We start from the raw sequence: 21,068 nt of genomic DNA on the forward strand, positions 1-21,068 counted from the left end.
TATACACAATGTACATATTTTTATTTTCCATTTCATTATATTTTTATTCGTTTAGTAGTAGAAACAGTAGATGTAACTGTACATTGCAATATGGCTATTGCACAAAAAACTAAATATAAGCTTTGGCTTGACCATTACAAACACGTCGCTTGGCGGAAAGAGAACCTCTCTTGTCAGTAGAATCTAATAAATATATCAAATTATACTTCCTCCTGAACATCCAATGTCGTTTATAACAGCCTCGTCGTGACTTGACGAGATTTATTTTATTCGTTATTTACGAGAGACAAAAACAATAGTCGTTACTATGTACTTATTCCCATGCAGAGTATGGACGTAACTCGCTATTGATGTCACTTAACACGTTCACTGTCCCAAACTGAACTGTCAACCTTACGGTTTTGTAATAGAGGCTTGCTGTGACCATGTACGGGGCACGGACAGTGAACGTATTAATTCAAAGCTTACCTTTTTGGTGAGCTATTATTTGATTACAATCTATTGAATGTTTGTAAATAAGAATATTTAATATTAACAACAATAGGCAAGTGTGTAAAACCATATTCAATAAAAACTACATGGTAAGGCTATGCTTTTATACAAACATACTTCTCATATCAGTACTTAAAAAGTTAAATACCAACAGGATTAGTGACCTAAAATAAAATAACACCATTATTCCAAGAGGACGTTAATGAAAACTCCCACCTTCTATCACTTCGAGTAAGATTATGTATGTATACTGCCTAGCAATGAATAATTGAATATTAAGTCAGTAAATAGTTGAAAATATGGTCTTTAAATTAACACCCGACTTAGAAAATGGCACACAAGTCGACTTTGACCGAGAAACTTCAAATAATTTAAGAACATTAAAACAGTTTTCATCATTCTTGGAATGATACAAATTTAAGGTATCGTTTAAAATAAAACGGTGTTACCACATCATCCACGAGTAATAATGACATAGTTCATAAAATTATAATAACATTCACTGTTAAAACATATGACTTCCTTTAAAAAGAAAACAACAGAAAATTATAAAACAGTCGCTAACAAATCCAACATTTATCATTATCTAACAATACTTCGAATTAAGCCAATAGATCTTACACGTAATTCACAATGAACAGTTCGACATGTTTTTATTTATATTACAATTAATCCTATTCCTCGTCACGAAGTGTGGACAAACGTCGGACGGGCGCGCCGAGCGCGGCGCCGCCGACACAAGTGTAGCAACTCTCCAAATGCAGCGCGCACCGACTCGTGTGCCTCCTCGAGGCTCTCACAGCAGGCAGCGGCACACCGGTTAGCCAGCTGGGCCTCATTCTGTTTTTTGCTGACAATACAGTTCTTTTAGTGACTTTAACTCTTCTATTAGAGCCTTGTTTTGGTTTTCGAGTACGGCGACCCGGTTCTCCAGGCATTTGATGTACTCTTTCTTCTTGCGCCGGCACTCCCTGGCGGCCTCGCGGTTCTTCAATAACCGGAGTTCCCGCTTGCGAGTCTGATCTTCTAGAATAGGACCTATAATGATAGTACGATTTGTTCGTGTTTAGGATAAGGGAGTTACCACACTTATCGACGCAGAATCGTATTAGCCCTATCAGAAAATGTCAAATCAGGAACAACAAAACTATCATCGCTCATTTCGTTTCAACTCGGACAAGGCGGCTGAACACCAGGACGTTCTGGATTTCCAGTTACCATTGTTACCTGCGCCGCAGACGATGGCGGCCAAACGGCTCTATTCATTCATAGGCGCATGCCACAAACGCGCACAAAAATGGAGTAAATGATTACTGAGGGCCTACTGCGAACACCACAGTTCGCAAATAGCGGACATCTTTCTCTTTTACTCCTATTAAGGCGTAATTAGAGTGCCCGAGAAAAATGGCCGCAATTAGCAAACTTTGGTGTTAGCAGTAGGCCTTCTGACCCTTATAAAGGCCTTCACAGACCTTGTATTAAATCGCACGTTATTTTAGATACATTGCCGCATAAGTAGGTTAAAAGAATTCAATTAATCGATCAAAAGCCGCAATGTATTAAAGCGTTAAGCGTTAGCGTATAAAATTTGGTGAAATAATGATGTGTTTGGGATTCCAATTCATCAAACGGGCTCTTAGTTAAGGACTTTAAAAAACATTTAGTCCCTTTTAAAATTCAGTCTTAATGAGCAAATAAGGTAAGTGAGTTAGACCAAGATATCTCTGCAGCGAATTTGATAGCACAGAGCGTGAAAGTGTTATCGTAAACGTCAAATGTCTATGAAATTATGACGTTTCAATAACACTTCCACAGTCTATGCTATCAAACGCGCGGCAGAGTTATCTTGGTCTAACTCTAGACATTATCTAAAACCTTTTATAAAGGATAACGGGCCGGTCCCTGTTTGCAACAGTGATATGTCTCGAAGAAATTTCGCGTCGATAAGTGTGGTGAGATGGCAGAATGCCGAGCGTACGGTGTCGGTTGTAGCTACCTACCCGGCACGTAGAACTGTCCGTCCTGGTTGGTGGTGGCGTACTGGACGATGGCGCCGCCGCCCGCGCCGCCCGACACCGCCAGCGTGTGCAGCCCGCCGTCCGTCTGCAGCGCGCCTGCCGGGATCACTGTAACAACACACGCCTCGAGTCACTCGATCATGTCTTAACGCAATTAATGACATTGCTTGATTGGTTCACTGGTGATCTTAGTAACAACTGCGCGTAATCAGAGGACTGGATGTTGAATTTAAATTGGTATGCTTGAGCGTTCTAATCGACTGAACTTGTTAAGGCATTGGAATATCATCCCTGCGCTTAGTTCTCATCGCATCCGACCTCAAACTAGGTTGGAAGGTTTGTCAGAGGTGAACAAGTTTAGGGCCCTTTCCTTAGCGACGACATCGGTATTGCTATATGTTAGGAAGAAATATTACATAATTGACGACCAGTTTGGCCCAGTGGGTAGTGACCCTGCCTACGAAGCCGATGGTCCCGGGTTCAAATCCTGGTAAGGGCATTTATTCGTGTGATGAGCATGGATATTTGTTCCTGAGTCATGGGTGTTTTCTATGTATTTAAGTATTTATAAATATTTATATATTATATATATCGTTGTTCAATTTGTGTACTAATGTCCTATAATATTTATTTATTTATTATTATTATTTATTTATACTGCACCGATTCCGCAAGTTAGGTCTTAGTGTCATCTCTGACTACGGGTATTTGCTGAGGTTAGTAATATACTGGCTTGCCAGGCGTCTACCGCCGGCCTCAATATTACGGTTCAATGCCAATAATCTATGACAGAAAATCATCGGCCACAGCAGCCGAAAGTGTTGACAGGGCCGCTCCTACACAACAAAAGTGTTTGAAGATGAATGCTGATGGGTGACAGGCCTAAAAGGTCAGACATCTAGACCTCGCCCATAAACTTTCCTCGAGATCTGCATTACCAGAGATCATTAAAATGTCTCGCCCAAGGCGATTCGCTCTATGCTTAATAACAGTCGCATGTATAATTAACATTTCTCACACAAGCATTACAAGCTTTATTACCAAAAGCCTACGAACCGACAAAATTCCATAATACGAGTAGTATAATGATTACAACGAAACGAACTTAAGAAAAGTCCAACGATCATGTTTATTTTCCTTCTTTTTAATCTTGATTTAATGGTAATGGTACAAACACGCGTATCAAATTCCAATCATAAAATAATATATGTAGCACTAAACAACGTATTGAAGAAATACTAAGGGACATTTTAAAGCCAGTCCAGACGGGATGATGAAATCGACCGATTTGATCAGAAAAGAAATTGGCGTCAATAGGCCCGACAGAGCACACACGCAGAGCGAGCACACGCGCGAGGCACTTTCCTCACGCACAAAGCGGCCAGTGTAGACGTGCCTCGGCCGAGACGGCGCCCGCGTTTTCCTCGGCTGAGCGGTGTGTGCCTAATCTCCAATTTAATCACTAATTTTAGATTTATGGATATATTAGTGCGCTCTAAATTTAAAAAATGCCTCATTACCCGGGTCCACACAGAGCGAGCATACGCGCGAGGCAATTTCCTCACGCACAAACTGGTCAGTGTAGACGTGCCTCGGCGGAGGCAGCGCGCTCGGGCGAGGAAAACGCACGCGCCGGTTTGTGCGTGACGAAATAACCTCGCGCGTACGTGCTCGCTGCCTCGCTCTGTGTGGACCCGCCTAATTACGAATACTAGCGTCACAAATTCGTATTGTTGCGTCCGCACCTCCATCTTATCGTTAATATCGGTCATAATCGACGAGCCAAATTGGCGTTTGCGTCCGCACCACCTGATTTGATCAGACCATTTAATCAGATTGGCGATTTTTTTTCCCGTCTAGACTGGCTTTTAAATAGGTCACAAGAAATATGAAACAAAGAAGTGGCCTATCACATATACTTTATAAAACTATGTTTCCATAGACAATGTGAGGCGCGAAAACATTTACTTTCTTCTTAAATTTACTTATTGAATAAGTGATTTAAACTTTTAAAAAGTCGGCGTGGGCTAAAGGCGATTTAAGATTATTTTATAAACCATTTTCATTTCATGGGACAAAATTATTTTGGTTGTCTTGTTTTTTGTTCCCAAAAAATGTAACGGAGTTTTTGTATGAGATTAAATTTAGTTTTTAAAATTTTCTCATGGTAAATGTAATCTACAACTAAAAAGACATACACTAGCACTCGTATTTTATATTCATTTGATAAAATACAGAAATACAAGCGTGACAGAGTGGTCTAAAACAAGACAAGAATTTCTTCTTCTTCTTGTTTTTTTTTTAAGATTTAAAAAGAAAGTAAATGTTTTCCCGCCAAACATTTATATGTGTTTGTTTTCACATGAGATAGGTCACTTCTTCGTTTCATATTTGTAACTAATGTATAAAGGCCTGTAACCTGAAGCGAAAGTCTCTGCCAAAAACCCCTTTTTTAGACTTCTGTTTGCAAGGATGACAAGTTATAGGTGTTTTTTTTTTTAACATAATGTATACTTACTTCTACTTACACACATGCGATGATTATGGCAAGTGCAAGTTTGGTAGGTAAGTATATAAAGATTGTGCTCTTCATTGGGTTCAATACATTTGTGCCTCTACGTATCTAATCCAGTTTGGTGATAGGTATACGTCAATATATTTCATCACACCACCACAGCATTCCTTTGTTATTTAAGTAAAAAACGGGCGGACGGTTGTCAGCTGCTAAATTACCATTTCTCACAATACTCAAAATTTAAGATCGTCTAAATATCTTAATTCTTAGCACTAGCTATGTTTGCAATTCGAATTATTTTAAAAGTTGCCGTGACATATTTTTGAGCATGTAAGTAATGCAAATATTTTCACAACGAACTGTATTAATTACTGTATTACTTTACAATCGTTAAATAACTTGCATACCTACTACATTCTCGCTTTATTTTCAGTTGGAGGTTTTTGTATGACGTCACCGGTACGACTTGTGCCGGATTACGTCATCGCGTGGAATAACAATCAGCGGCCGCGGTTTATGACGTCATCTTATTATTGTAACAAATAAACTTGGCTATACCATATTTAAAATGAGAGAAAAGCTAGTAGGCATAGGGTCATTCTCCAGATTTGTGTCTGCATCTAAACTCCGTCAAACCATACTAATTGTATGAAAAGTTTGACGGGAGTTGAATCTGACTGAAGTCATATAATTTGAGAATGACCCGCCTCCCCTTATTTAAAGTATGTAAGCAGTGGTGACTTTTCAACAAAAATAAGGGACAAAATTGGGAACCTTTCTTTTTTCAAAGTTTTACAGCTAATACTGTGTTATTATTGCAGATAGAAGTGTAATAGTTATTTTCACCACACCAACTGGTAAAGGCCCTCTTGATTGTTCAAAAACGAATGAGAAATTTGCATTTCATCCACATGTGGGGCAAAGTAATCAGATGCAAATTTTGAGTTGTTTCCTCATGTTGGCTAGTATCATTTTGAATGATAATTTTTTTATAACGTTCATTTGAATTTGATTTTTTTGGTATTTCATAGTTAGTAGTTCCCTCGCGTTGGTGTGGTGAACAATTTTGTGTTTCACTCGGAATCTAGTTTGTTTAACCCTCGTGCCTTGAAACCCTCGCAACGCTCAAAATTCCAAAAAGTTTTACAAGGGGGCAAAGTTGTTGTTTAACCGCTCATGCTTATATTGATACACAAACAAGCGAAAGATTCCAAAATTGAATTTGAATTGTATGAACGTCGCGAGGGTTTCAAGGCACGAGGGTTAAACAAACTTTCCCTCCGAGTGAGACACAAAAATTTTCACCATATCAACGCGAGGTAAATACTAACTATAACTATGAAATACCAACAAAAACAAATCAAATCCAAATGAATGGATTCGAAAATGTATCATTCAAAATCATCATTTAAAAGTCAATTCTATCAGCTAACATAAGGAAACAACTCAAAATTTGGATCTGATTACTTTGCCCCACATGTAGATAAAATGCAACTTTCTCATTAGTTTTTGAATAATCAAGAGGGCCTTTACCAGTTGGTAAAAATATATGTGACAGAATAAATATGACTTCATTAATTTAATTATTTTCCTTTTAACTGCTAATCCCTAATCAAGTAGGAACAATGAGACCATTCTAACTTGATCAAGCAATAGGATGGTAATGTACCCAAGTAAAGAATCTTAAACGATTCGTGTAAGCTAAATGAATTTCTTCTGTTCGGGTTAGCCAATTTTTTTAAAAGTCCTTTAGAAGTTTCATATTTTTGTAAAGATAGTAGCCAAAGTAAGCGTTGTAAGAATTGATAAATCACCAAATGATCAAAATACGATTCAAATATACTGACTAATCATTAAAGGATGACTTAATTTCAAAGACTTTGTTTAAATTAAAAGTAATCCAAACTAAAAATAAGGACGAGTACAACCATATCTGTAAATTTAGTATTCTACTTAAAGTTATGTTTAGAAAAATATGCACACAAATAAGAGTAGCCCAAAGCCCTTGTTACTACTAGACTATGCAATAAAAAACTGACAATAAGAATTATATGAGCAATGTTGTAAATTAGTAGTTAATAACCAATGTGTGGTGAGCGAACACAGAGTGATGACACCAGGTGGTGACAACCACACAGGGACAAGATGATTTCATGATTGAACCTGGTTAGTGACACAAGTCGCACACAAACTGAGTCAGCAGCAGAACATGTAACTGACCTGGCGCAAATGATAAAGGGGATGACAGCGACACTTCATTCTCGCATCCTGGTCTAGACCCCATGCGATTGTCTGTAATGTTAGCAGGCTTTATATGCTTGAGAATGCAATTTTGTGTAAAATTGTCTTTAAATCCATTATTAAAATATTTTTTCTTGGAGTATTATGACATTTCAACTAAGTTTCTTTTCTTCACAATCATCTGGATACTGAGTTTTAAAAATAAGTATCACCATAACCGAAAGTTTTAAAATCTACTGTGAAAAATATACCTTAACTGACTTAAGAAGCACAATCTTTATACTTGTTCTACAAAACACTTAATAAAAAAAGGAAAATGTTCATATAATTATGCAAACATACCACAGCATCTAGAAGGAACTTGTATAAGCATATTTATTTGAGTAGTGTGACTCACCAGCTATCTCAGCTCCACCCAGATCATTCAATATTTTCCGGTATGATGGCCGCCGAGTCAGCATTTCCCGATACTTCCTTTTTGGACTGTCATCATCACTACAGCTGTCATCACTGCAGGATTGCCCCTGGGAGCTTACTAATGTATTTGGCTCAGGTTTAATCTGTAAACAAATGTATACACTAACATAAACAAAACCCAAAATTAAAAAAAAAAAAACAGAAAAGAAGAAATAACAACAAAGAATAAAAAGGAATTAGGTCACTTGAACTTGGAATACTTCAGAATCACAACATTCTAGAATCAAATAAAGGTTAGAAAGAAAAATATTACCTGCAATGTTTGCAGAGTTCCCTGTGTTGTGTGGATAACTGAGCTTGGTTTGCTGACAAGAATAACATTCCCTTTTGGTAACTGCACAGATTGAATATTAGAAGCTGTCTGAATCACGGATTGTTGGTTTGCTTGTATCACCGATTGCACCTGTAAATTTAACAATCGCAATTAGTACTAATTCATACATAGTAATGTGACTTTCCATAATACAAAGTATTGCGTGAAACAAACTTTAATGGGTATATTTATGTTTATGATAAACAGAATTAGTGATATCAACAAACCTGTGCGGGCGCCTGCATTGTGGTAACGGCAACGACGTGCGGCGCTGGTCCCGCGGCCGCCGCGCCCGCTCCGCTCGCCAGCTGGTCTGCTCCACCAGCGCCGCCAGAAGTTCCGTTCTCCTCCACCATTCCCTCCATGCCAACTAAGGCCACCTAAAATATTCAAGGTCAACTTTCTGTGTATCCCTTGCTTGGTCTTGTGTACACACAATATTCTTATAATCAATCTTTGCCGTCTGGTTCTTATAAGACTGTCTATAGCAATATCCTAAAACGGACTCGTCGCGTCATAGTTGCGAAATTTTCCCTATTGCGTCTATTAGCATGAAAGAACGCGCCGTATTTAACAACGTTTCGGGGATTCATACAGAAGGTTGCATATGATCTATTATTGTGGATTATATCCATATTTGTTAACCAAAATTTTAGACCGTGACAGGTAGCAAGTTCTGTCTTCATTATGAGCACTCACCAGTTACGTATTCCTCGTCACCGTCTATGCTGCGTCCGGAGTGGGCGAACGGGATGGTACGTAGTAGCCACGTCAACTGCGAGAAGACTCGTCACTGGCGGAGACCTATGATCTTGTATGCGTCATAACAATATGGCCGAAAATTGTAGGACATGCGCGCTTTCCACCTACGGTAAATACTGACAGCGGGAAGTCATCAAAATATCAAACTTCACTTCGTTCGTACCACAAACCACAGATATTTATATGGTGATGTAATATGATTTAAAAAAAACTGTATTAAAAATAATAAGAAAACATTGCTGCCAAATGCAACAGTGAAATTTGTAATAGGAGCGGACAACTCGATTGTCTGTTTAGGGGCCGAAGACAGACTTACTATATTTCTGCCTCACTCCGGTGTATTGATAAATCGCAGTAGTCTGAGGGCTTACCGCGAACCTCGTTCGACGTGTTGCGTCCCTGTCACACTTACGTACAAATTTAGAAGTGCTACAGAGAGGTAACACGTCAAACGTGGTTCGCGGTAGGCCCTCTGGCTTAACAAACTGTCAAATTTTCAATCACATCACAAAACATAATTTTTAAATTTGACATTTTACCAGAAATAAATAAAAACACAACACATAAACCCAATCTTAATTTGTACAACTTGTATTGTCTTGACTATGTTTGTTTGTATTTACATGATTGTCTAAACCATAATTCATTTAAATCTGATTTATTGCCTGCCCATACATGGCTCCTAAAGGAACTTTTGAAAATAATTTTGAGGATTACTCTGAAGGAACTGCAATTGCAGTATTAAATGGAACTCAAGATGCCGTAAGTATAAAATTTATAAATATGTTTTCGGATACAGAAACAATGAGTTCATTGTGTATAAAAATATGTTTACAGATTTCGTCAAAAATGCAATTAAAACTACAAAAATATACTGATGCAAAACTTCACTTTTTAACTACGGAGCTGGCGAGCGATATCTTTTATGATAACACTGTGTACACAGGGTCTGCAGGATTGGCACTTTATTATTTTATGTCTGCTCTAAATAAAAAGGAGACTTACACTGAAAATCTAAGGGTAAGAAGCATATCAATACTATGCATTAAATGAATCAGTAGTAAAATATAGCTTATTAGCGTAGGTATTTTCTATTGAAAAATGTATGAATTTTATTTTAATGTACTATTTTTCAGAATGCGCTTCTTTATTTAAATATTAATAATCTCAAGGGTCGCAGAATATCATTTCTGTGTGGTGATGCGGGTCCGCTTGCTTTAGCTACTGTAATATCATACAAATTAAGTCGAGACACTACTGATTTGCCCGACTACAAAACTTTAGTACAAAGGTATGATAGTGATAGATTTTTAATAATAGATTGATTTAGTGGTATCTTCTACAAAATTTTCTAACCAATTGAAATTACTGATACAGAATTTTGATGATGCTCATTATATATGGTGCTTATGGTATTTTATATTGATGTAGAGTCAGACCAAGCTCACTTGTCAGTGATTTAGATAGCACATATGGTGCAAGTATTATTTCTTAGGACTTTATGTTTAAAATGACATTTGCACTGTCTGTGCTATCAAAATCACTGGCAAGTTAGGTAGGTCGGATTCTAAAGTATTATTTCCAGACTTGTGTCTTTAATATCTCTGCTGAATGATTCTCCTGATGAGCTTCTCTATGGAAAGAGTGGCTACCTGTATGCATTGCTGTTTGTCAATAAATATATAGATGAAAGGTCTATAATTCCTCCACATCACATTGAGAAGGTAATTTATTGACCCAATAATTACTAATTACAGAGTGTGGTCTCTTCCCTGACCTCTTCAAAAACAGGAAAAAATGAGAATTTGACCATCTGCTTACAGAATCGTGCAAATTAAAATGTAATGAGCATTTAAACAAGTATAAATACTTCTGATGAAGATTTTGGCAAATTATGCTCCAGGAGAGAGACGCCAGGGGAGAGACTTTTGCATTTCAAAACAGATGTAATTGTGAAAATATTGAGTATAAATAAATAAGTAAAAGTATTACTTTAATTTATGCAAGAATTATAGTAAATATACAAATAACACAATGTGTTAGTCACTTTAAAATAAAACTGACCAGGGGAGATACCATGTTTAGTGAACAGTATAGACAAATACACATGTCATAATCAAAATGACTGATAATCAGAGCAAAAAGATGTCCATTGCAGGGTAGGTTGGTAGCTTATAACCAAATGCATCGCCATTAAGATTAATATTGCAATAATTAAAATCATAAACACATTATTTTTACAGTTACTAAAGATAAAGATATTTTATTATTCAAGTAGGCATATCACAATGCGCTTATGAACATCAAACAGAGCTACACTGGCTCTAACCTGACACCTCTGACCCGAGAAGATTTAAATCCCCCTCCCCCCCCACAATTGGAGGAAGGTATTCCAATAAGGACCGGCAAAAAACTTGGTGGGACACATCTTTTCAAAACATGGCCAAGGTAGGAGACATTTATTTATTTAATCGTATGGCGTTATATATACATTGAGGACAATCAGAGTTTAGCCTTGAGGTTGCTAATCCAAGCAAGTCAGGTGTCACGGTGTTCAGGTCCTCAGCAGGCCCAGGATATGAGTGGAATGGGCAGCATTGGAAGATATGTTCGATGGTCTGCTCTTCCTCTCCTTCGCAAAGTGGGGAAGCCGTCCATCCCCATTTGTGTGTGGCTGAATTGCAGCGGCCATGTCCGGTTCTCAGCCTGTTCAGGAGGCACCAGGATTTCCGAGGAAGGTCAAACCCTTTTGGTTTTTAGTCAGGTCAGTGTTCTGTGTTGCCGAAGCAGACCAATCTGCTTTCCACCTATCCGAAATGTTAAAGCTGCTCAGACTCTCAGCTGCAGTACAGGGTGGATTCCGGGATTTTAATCGCCGAGGGGGTGGATGGCAGAATTCCTCGTGGGCAGGCATTACGAGGTTATTCGTGATCTTCTCAGCTTCCCTCTTAAGTTAGTTAGTGAGTCAGTTTTTCAGGACCTTTTCCGCAACTCGACTACCATTGTGCCTATTTTGCGTAAAAAACGAGGTAGCGCCACCCCAGCTCCTCTACAAAACTGAAAGAGGTATTTAACAACCTGAAAAGTGTTTTCAGGCTCCTAGGTATTTGTTCTTGTATACCTACTTCTACCTGTTTGCATTCTAGAAGAATATGTTTTGCTGTTTCCTCCTCCTCCATGCACGCTCTGCACATGGGGCTGTCTGTCTTACCTATGTTATGCAGGTGTTTGTTTAGTGTGTTATGTCCTATAATTACAACTATTTTGCGTAGTTGTTGTATGGGTGTTTTCAGTAGTGTTTTGGTGAGCTTGTAGTTCAGTTGCGGGAGAGTTTCTTTCGTCTGTCTACATGTGTGCAATTTATGCCAGCCAATAAATTGTGTAGTTGTTTGTGGTGTTGGTCAAGTTGGTTTATTATGTAGGATACTGGTAGAGGTACTATGGGTTCGGGTCCGTATGCCAGTGTTTCTGAACCTTTCCTGGCCAGTTCATCCGCTCCATCGTTTCCTCTTGATCCGCTGTACCACTTTATCTATTGTACCGTTATTCTCTTGCCTTCCTTGCTCACATCTGTGAGACTTTGACTTTTACAGAATAGGTATAAGTATTTTCATGTTTTACTGGTCGTTTTTTTATCGCATTGCAAGCTTCTATTATACCTACACATTCAGCTTGGAATACCGTGTTGTGTTCACCCAGGGACTTTGAGATGTGTATATTAAGATCCTCCAAGAAGACATCCTGTCCCCTCATCTGTTTTCGAGTCGTCAGTGAAAATTCTTATTTCCAGCTTCCCTCTTTAACGCCTGGAGTCGTCGGAGGTGAGGAGGGGCAATGTGTCTAATGCCGGTAACCAGTGGACGGGGTGTAGATCGGATAGTGCTAGAGAAGCAACACATGGTCTCGTTAAGCTTAACGTCCAATGCATGGGTATGTGCACTTTCAAGCCACACTGGTGTGCAGTATTCTGCTGCCGAGTACACAAGCGCGATGGCCGAGGTGCGTAGGTAATTAGCTGAAGCTCCCCAGTTCGTGCCGCAAAGTTTGTGGAGAAGATTGTTCCTCGTGGCGACCTTCGGAGAGAGTTTTGATAGATGGTGTTTAAATGTCAGTGACCTATCCAAGGTAACTCCTAAGTACTTGGGGCAGGGGTTGTATTTAAGAGCTTTGCTATTCATATAAACAGTTGGTTCATTGCCGGCCAGCTGGTTAGTGAGATGGACACAGGATACCTCAGTCTTGGACGTGCTTGGCATGAGTCTCCACGCGCTGAAATACGCGGCCAGGGCTCTTAAGTCCGATGTAAATGTTGGGGCTCCCGATTCGAAATCTTTGTGTAGTAAGTGTGATGTCGTCGGCATATATAAACATGTCAGAGTCTGTGCGTGGAAGGTAAGCGATAAACAAATTGAAGAGTATTGGTGCCAAGACTGAGCCTTGTGGCAGGCCGTTGTTAAGCTTGCGTTTTCGGCTCTTTGCTACCCAGGAAAACCTCGAAGACTCTTTCAGGCAGCATATTGGAAATTAGGTTGACCACTTGTGTGCTAGGTATTACTGTTAGTATCTTGTGGATCAACCCTTGCCTCCAAACGGTATCGTAGACAGCTGTGAAGTCGATAAACACTGCACTAGACTTTAGGCGTTTTTGGAATCCGGCTTTTATGTGGTTATGAGTGACAAGGCCTGGTCGACGCAGCTTCTGCCTTTCCGAAAACCGGCTTGCTCAGGTGGAATTATAGACTCCACGAAAAGTTCTATCCGTGTTAAGAGAAGGCGTTCTAGCAGCTTGAGCGTACAGCTAAGAAGAGCAACAGGTCGGTAGCATTTGGCAAGGTGTTCTGGTTTACCTGGTTTAAGCATTGCTACCACTTTTGGTAGTCTAAACTCCTTTGGCAGGATATTATTTCCTAGAACGTTTGAGAACATAGCTGCAAGCCAGCTAACCGCGGTAGGTCCCATATGCTTTAAAAACTCATTGAAAATTTTGTCAGGGCCAGCAGCTTTATTGTTCTTGAGTTGCTTGATAGCATTGATGGTTTCGTAAATGCTGAAGGGTACAGGCAGCTCATGGTTTAGTGGTGAGTTCTTTTTGAGCGCTGTCAGTTGTTTCCGAATTGTCTGTGAAGACAGCATCACTTTTGCTCGCGTGAGCTCTACCATTCTGGATGCAATGGAATCTGGGTGGACACTCGTGCGTGCAGTGCCAGGCGCGTGCTTTCCGGTGAGGCTGTTTAGCGTTCTCCAGGCCTTTCTGCTGGATGGCTTAAAATCCATGCCTTCAACCGCAGCTTCCCATTTAGCTTTACGACTCTCGTCTAAGGAAGCAAGGAGTTTGGCGCCAGTGGTGGGGAGGCCAGTGGTCTGGAACTCTTTGTATAGGTCTTCGCTTGTAGGGCTCCAGCCTGGTATGTGTTCTTTCCTAAAACTCCTCGGTATGCTACTTTTTGCCGCCATGAAGGCCAGTTCGCTGAAAAAGCTGTAGTTGGAGGCTACTGGATCCAAATTGGCTGAAGACAGATTCCGGAGACAGATTCAGGTAGGAGACAGATTATGGGGGCCAAATTTGTCATTTATATTTATTATAAAAAATTAAAATTTAAAGGTATTTATTAATAACATTACAATCAATAATATCAATATTTATATTAATTTATGAAATATACCAACTTCAACATATCCTGGATAAAATTACTGATTCATTGTATAAACTGGAAAGGGACAGGCCAGGGGAGAGACATTTTGCATGTTTGAAGTGCCATTGTGAGAAAACTAGTTAATTAATGAATTTAAATTAACTATCCATGAAGTAAAAGCAATCTATTACATAAGAAATACTATTTTTTATAAGTATGGATATGTAACATGGACAATCATTAGTACCCCTTAACTTAGAATCACCCAAATACTTCCTAATATTTTTACATGCTTTTATTTATCTTGTTATTAAGTATCGTTATCTCTTCTGAAAATGCATTATTATAGTGCTATTATAAGCTGACCTGATGATGGAGAGAAATGTCAAAAGGACTAAGTAGGTGATGAAACAATTGAGTTTAGGCTTGTTAGAATCTTCTGTAAATGACTTATGAAATCAAACCACATGCGGCATAAAAGCTTGTATTAAAAAACTAACAACCCTTCATATGTGAAATTTAATTAATTGACGGAAATTATAATTCCAACAAGCCTTTAATTATGATGCTACGTGAAGGGTATTTACATAGTATTTAACTTAAATATTTATAACCCTTGATTCCAAAAACATGTAAGGTTATGACATCAATCCTCCTTGGCGCTTGACAGTTGGAATGACCCTGGTTTAGAAAAAAAAACAAAAGTCCAGTGTTTGGCCATTATCGAATTAAGTAAGGGCTAACATTATATCTTTCATCCTTATAGGTGATTATTGCCATACTGAAATCTGGAAAGGAGTATTCACAGCAAGTAAAGTCCAGCAGTCCTCTCCTGTGGCAGTGGCATGACAAGGTGTATTTAGGGGGCGCTCATGGGGTGGCTGGTATACTTTATATTCTACTACAAGTAAGTTTTTTTATTAGTAAAGATTCTTATTAGCGAATTAGTGCTACGAACACAGAAAAAAAATTCTCCAGCTAAGTAAATACTCTTGTGTCAAGACATTTTGTGTTTCCTATATAAGGAAACAATAAAATTCTTGCGTCAAGATATAAAATATTTCAAAGTTTATTATTTAAGCTAAAAAATTAAATTCTCTATCCGAGCTATAAAAAGTTTTTTTTTTAAAAAGCTCATTATTCTCACCAAGAGCGTTTACGTTTTGTTTTAAGTATTGTATTTTTTAAATTGAACCTAACTGTCTTAGTGCAATACTTAAAGAACTTGTGCCAAGAAAGTTTGTTTCTTGGGGTTAGATACTCATAATTGAATTGAGAATTATATTTCTCCATAAAAACAAGAAAAAGCATTGGTTCAAGAGTACGTTACTCAATGTGAAATATGATATTATTTATATCTAGAGCTGAAATCTCTTAGCGCCAAGTTTAGTATGTCTTGAATAAAGAATTAATTTTCTTAAACCAACATGATTTTCGTCATTTTTAGAAATCTTTTAGTAATCCTCTTCATCTTCTTCTTCCTCGCGTTGTCCCGGCATTTTGCCACGGCTCATAGGAGCCTGGGGTCCGCTTGGAAACTAATCCCCAGAATTGGCGTAGGCACTAGTTTTTGCGAAAGCGACTGTCATCTGACCTTTCAACCCAGAGGGTTAAAAAACTAGAGGCCTTATTGAGATTATTAGCCCGGTTACCTCACGATGTTTTCCTTCACCGAAAAGCGACTGGTGAATATCAAATGTTCGTACATAAGTTCCGAAAAACTCATTGGTACGAGCCGGGGTTTGAACCCGCGACCTCCGGATTGCAAGTCATACGCTCTTACCGCTAGGCCACTAGCGCTTTTGTCCTCTTCATCAAATTTATTGATACTATTTTATGTGAAAGACGCAAACCAAAGTTTTGGTGCTTTTTCTTTCAAATAGCTTTGGCTCTTGACTGTATATTGACAACATCAAACCAAGAATTAATCGCTCTTGCGTAAAAACTTAAGTCTCAAAGCAACATTTTGGTGCTTCTTCTTTGAAATAGCTTTGGCTCTTGACTGTAGGTTGAAAACATCAAACCAAGAATTTATCGCTCTTGTCTAAAAACTTTAAAGTCTCAAAGGATAATTTTGGTGCTTCTTCTTTGAAATAGCTTTGGCTCTTGATTGTAGGTTGAAAACATCAAACCAAGAATTAATGGCTCTTGTATAAAAACTTAAAAGTCTCAAACCAAAGTTTTGGTGCTTTTTTAAAAATAGCTTTAGCTCTTGACTGTATATTGAAAACATCAAACCAAGAATTAATCGCTCTTGCCTAAAAACTTAAAAGTCTCAAAGGAAAATTTTGGTGCTTCTTCTTTGGAATTTGGTAATATTTTTGGTTTGAGGAAGAGTTACTCAAGATAAAACCATTTTTTAAGAGCGTGCTATATCTCTTGCTGAGACGTTTTTTTCTTGCGGCGAATAATTAATATCTTAACTCAAATCACTACCATTCGCTTTAAAAATGTGTAAAGATAAAACTAAATAATTTTTATTCTCCTTTAAAAAATTATGTTGTTTTTAACTCAAGACATATTTATTGGACTAAGCAATTTATTATTTTATTTAAGCAACCGTGCGCAAGAGAGTTTTGCGTTTTGAATTAAGATATCTTTTTTATCTGTGAATGTCAGCTGGCGTATATGGAGCCATATGGCTCCGTTATTTACGGATATGGAATATAACCCAGTTACCATAAAACATACGGGGTATGGATCATACTGAGCAACTTCTATTATGGGGCCAACTCCGAAATCGCGAAAAAAAATAGGCTGTTCCATAGAAAACATTCACATGTGATTCACCAAAATGTACAAGACGGCGGAATTTTCTTTTTCGTGATTTTGGGGTTGGCTCCATAGTAAAAGTTGTTCAGTATGACCTACATGTCCACCCCTCAGCATATGATCAAACATAACAATTTCACCCTGTATTCATCTATTCTCTAATTTAGACGACCCTCAAGAGGCACAATTTTTGCTTATACTACACATCTTTTCTATTATCAATAACTCTTATTGTTATTAGTGTCAGCAAAAAAATATATAAAAAAAGTTTTGGCAACAACAGGGTTATAAACCTAGATTATATTGGCGATTCCGTTATTTTTTTGTAATTAATTTGTTGGCGTTTACGATAAACGTTGGTCTTGCCCTTGGCTACGCTCTCGAAGGTCTTGCAGACCCTTGGATCTCAATAATTCTACTAAAATTATTTTTCTAAATGTTCATATTACTTAATAATCCCTCCCGCTTCTTTCCGCCATTGCCCTACGCGACAACATTTCTATCTTCACTACTTAGATTATTGGCACTTTGGCAATCCTCAACTGTGCGTTTCGGGTTATAACGGGATTTCTCTAGAAATTTCCTGCCTCGCACAGCTAAACTGTGGAATGAACTGTCGCCTGCGGTATTTCCGAACCGATAGGACCTTCAAAGGCCGCCAAGCTCTTACAACCCCTCTGGTGTTGCGGGTGTCCATGGGCGACGGTAATCACTTACCATCAGGCGATTACACTGTCCGTTTGCCTCCTATATCATGAAAAAAAAAATGATTTAAACATATTTTGTTACAGGCCCAAGCACACATATCTGCCAATGACATGCAAACTTTAATCAAACCGACTCTAGATTGGCTGTTAAATCAAAAATTCCCAAGTGGCAACTTCCCGTCATCTTTGAAAAGTGCTTCGGGAGACCGTCTCGTGCAATGGTGTCATGGGGCCCCTGGATTTGTGCCTCTGCTAATATTAGCTCAGCAGGTACATAATAACTTAATAAAACTATGGCAACGCCATCTGGTGTGTTAAAACCTCTGCATTGACAATAAGAACATCTGGTGTATATCAGGCGCACACAGAAAACCGCTTATATGAACCGTTTTCGAGATAATGCATGGGAGAACACAAATGGCCGCAACTTTAATCGCCGCCATCATGGATAAAATATTATCAGTGAAAAAATAATCTCAATATTCAATCATACTTGCGATACCTACTTGCTCGCGTAAAATAGCGCGTAATACTGAGCCTAAAAGATTGTCTATAGTAATTTATTCACATTTAATAGCTCGTTATGGCCATTAACCTCCGAACATATTGGAGCATTTCAATACAGTGGCACTGACTTGTTCATATATTTCAGATCTTCGGCGACGACAAATATATGAAAACGGCACTACATTGCGGAAATGTCGTTTGGGAACGAGGGCTATCCACGAAAGGCTACAGTATTTGCCATGGCGTTAGTGGGAATGCCTATACGTTCATTCAACTTTACCAAGCAACTAAGGTATTAAGTACATTCAAATTGTTGTATAAATTTATGTTTTAAAGTAAGTAAGCCTGCCTATTGTGACATTTCGAGGAGTCGTGGAATGTATTGGGCCCCATACATTCCAGGACTCTTTCCGAACAGACTCTAACTACGATATCCTATATTGAACATGGCCCGACATGCTCTTGGTGGGTTTTATGATTGCAATTCGAACACACCGCGCACCGGGTAAGGGTCTATTATATACAGGAGCTCTATTAAAGGTTTACCTACGGGCATTGACGTATTAAAAGAAGAGGACGCCCAATGCGAAAGAAATATGTCAAAATATATGGAGCAAACTTACATTAGGCAATACGCTCTGGTAGATGCTAATAACGCTTCTTTATCATTTTAGTCAAGATAAGTATTTCATACAAAAGTAAACTTAATGAAATACAGTTTAAGTGTCAAATTTGCAAATGGACATTTCAAAAGCATTGAATACTTTATGTTATGGTTAAATGACGTTTTCGTAAGTTGATCATTGTATAAGCGTCAAAATCAATAGCGAGTGAATGCAGTCGCTTTATGTATACAAATTATTTTAATATTTCTGTCTTTAAATAAAAATATCAAAATCGGAAATATAATAATTTTCTTTTTAATAACTAGATTGAGATATGTTTGTATGTCTTTGTTTTGAATGACAACATGCAGTCTGCGATCGCCCTGCAGGAATATACTACTTTAGAAGAAATGACAACTGTGACATATCACAGTTTTCAATTGTTTGGTTGGTTGATGTACTGCCCGTGTTACAACAACGCTATATGCAACATTTAATTACTTTTTATAAAAACGATTTTTTTTAAATAATTAACTATACCATTTAGTTTCCTTAGACGTACTTACCGATACCCCGAAGTGAACGGAATTCATTAAAAACACGCTGTATAGTAGTGTAACTGGTGTGTAGTACTTGTTATAGTTAATATAAGATAATTTGATTTGTTTTCTAATAATATTGATGGCAGCGCCATCTCTCTCGCTATCCCGGTATCACCTCAGTTGTCTCGGAAAAGAGGTACGAATCGTACTACTTTAGAGTTACACGTGAGAAAATCCGACCCATTTCACCGTGATTTAGCCGAGGCATCTGCGTAAACGCAAGTTCGCATGCCCCGATTCTTCACAGGATGCTGGTTGGTTCCAAGCCCTGGACTCTGGAGTCCTTGGTCGCTTTTTCTTTCGTATATAACATCTATTTCAGTCTAGGGTACTAATGACTGTTCAATGATTTCAGGAGCCTATCCATCTATACCGCGCTTGCTGTTTCACGGAGTGGTGCTGCCTGGAGCGCAGCGGCACGGAGCTGCTGCCGCCGGAGCGACCCGCGTCCCTCTTCGAGGGGCTGGTGGGCCGCCTCTACCTGGCCATGGACCTCCAGAGCCTGCCCGAAGCGCATTTCCCTGCCTATACTGTCTAGCCTCGTTATGTTGATTAATTAAAGTATTTCAAAAAAAATCACTGTTTAATTTTTCTTCTCTACAGTAAGTTTCTACAAAATTCATCAATTATTTTTATAAAGGATACCAAATAACATCGTAAAGTGTGTCCTTTACGGGGGTGCTTGATGGCAGTAGCCACTAATTCAGAAGCAACATTGAATCTTTAAGTCTAAGGAGAGACTTTGCCCACTTGTGTTCTACCGCTTGTACAGTCGAGTTAATAAATATGTATTCATTTTTTTCACCTTATTGCAATGTATTAAGGTGAAGAAATGTATACATATTAAATAATGCCAACGGCCGCTTTCTATCACCGCACTGCTCACCGTCGGCAGGGTGCTCATCCTCACACCCTAGAACCTAAATGGTCGCGTACTGTGCGGTTACTGCAATGTGTTTAACATTTGTTTAAATTTTAACTTTAATAGTTATCAATAGAGTTGAATATTATAACTGTCAGACTGTCATATATGGCTCCCGTATGCGTAGAGGGTTAAGAGGGATTTCCTTCCGCGGACGCTCCGGCTGTGGAATGACCTCCCTGCCTGCCGAAGTTTTCTCGATGGGTTATAGTATGAGGTTCACCAAAAAAATGTGTACAGGTTTTTTAAGGGTCGGCAACGCGCATGTAATACATCTAGAGTTGCTGGCGTCCATAGGCTATGGTGACTGCTCACCATCAGGCGGGTCCTTGCAACAATTCCTTGGGTCATAAGTAAAGAGCGAAAAAAATAAGATAAGGCGTACGCTAAGAAAAGGTTTTTTCTGATACTAGGTTAAATTCGTTAAATCTTACAATAGTCCACTCACTTGCTTTTGGTAGCTGTGGTTACCAGCTGTCACCCTTATTTTATAATAATAATA

The 21,068-nt window shown here is 38.6% G+C and overlaps 2 protein-coding genes across 8 annotated transcripts; one reads left to right on the forward strand and one right to left on the reverse strand.

Annotated features, from left to right (window-relative positions):
- Positions 1–2: 2 nt before the first annotated feature.
- Positions 3–8,932, reverse strand: LOC133521364 (cyclic AMP response element-binding protein B). 6 transcript variants are annotated; one of them, XM_061856288.1, is made up of 7 exons: positions 8,756–8,932; positions 8,284–8,436; positions 7,997–8,146; positions 7,664–7,826; positions 7,246–7,317; positions 2,493–2,618; positions 3–1,515 (listed from the first exon to the last, which is right to left on the reverse strand). In XM_061856288.1, exons 2-7 carry the CDS (start codon positions 8,419–8,421, stop codon positions 1,328–1,330), a joined length of 837 nt encoding a protein of 278 aa, XP_061712272.1. In that variant the 5' UTR covers positions 8,422–8,436; positions 8,756–8,932; the 3' UTR covers positions 3–1,327. The 6 variants fall into 6 exon arrangements, with proteins under 6 accessions (XP_061712272.1, XP_061712270.1, XP_061712271.1 ...); XM_061856286.1 differs by having other exon boundaries at positions 3–1,530; XM_061856287.1 differs by having other exon boundaries at positions 3–1,518; positions 8,756–8,931.
- A 263-nt stretch (positions 8,933–9,195) lies between these two features.
- LOC133521362 (lanC-like protein 2) lies at positions 9,196–20,543 on the forward strand. Of its 2 annotated transcripts, XM_061856283.1 has the most exons (8): positions 9,212–9,580; positions 9,656–9,838; positions 9,955–10,109; positions 10,404–10,542; positions 15,218–15,358; positions 18,015–18,200; positions 18,583–18,729; positions 20,000–20,239. In XM_061856283.1, the coding sequence occupies exons 1-8, from the start codon at positions 9,494–9,496 to the stop codon at positions 20,180–20,182; spliced, it is 1,221 nt and encodes a 406-aa protein (XP_061712267.1). In that variant the 5' UTR covers positions 9,212–9,493; the 3' UTR covers positions 20,183–20,239. The 2 variants fall into 2 exon arrangements, with proteins under 2 accessions (XP_061712268.1, XP_061712267.1); XM_061856284.1 differs by lacking the exon at positions 15,218–15,358 and having other exon boundaries at positions 9,196–9,580; positions 20,000–20,543.
- Positions 20,544–21,068: the final 525 nt, after the last annotated feature.

Source organism: Cydia pomonella, chromosome 9 (assembly GCF_033807575.1).
Source record: "Cydia pomonella isolate Wapato2018A chromosome 9, ilCydPomo1, whole genome shotgun sequence".
Taxonomy (NCBI): domain Eukaryota; kingdom Metazoa; phylum Arthropoda; class Insecta; order Lepidoptera; family Tortricidae; genus Cydia; species Cydia pomonella.

Bases quoted from the DNA above. Each gene is read 5' to 3' on its own strand.
- LOC133521364 (XM_061856286.1), bottom strand. From the start codon at position 8,421: ATGGAGGGAATGGTGGAGGAGAACGGAACTTCTGGCGGCGCTGGTGGA. The intron at 8,147-8,283 runs GTTTGTTGATAT...TTAAATTTACAG, and splicing joins CAATGCAGGCGCCCGCACAG to GTGCAATCGGTGATACAAGC. The intron at 7,318-7,663 runs GTGAGTCACACT...CTAACATTACAG, and splicing joins GGGTGGAGCTGAGATAGCTG to ACAATCGCATGGGGTCTAGA.
- LOC133521362 (XM_061856283.1), top strand. From the start codon at position 9,494: ATGGCTCCTAAAGGAACTTTTGAAAATAATTTTGAGGATTACTCTGAA. The intron at 9,581-9,655 runs GTAAGTATAAAA...ATATGTTTACAG, and splicing joins TAAATGGAACTCAAGATGCC to ATTTCGTCAAAAATGCAATT. The intron at 10,110-10,403 runs GTATGATAGTGA...TATTATTTCCAG, and splicing joins TACAAAACTTTAGTACAAAG to ACTTGTGTCTTTAATATCTC.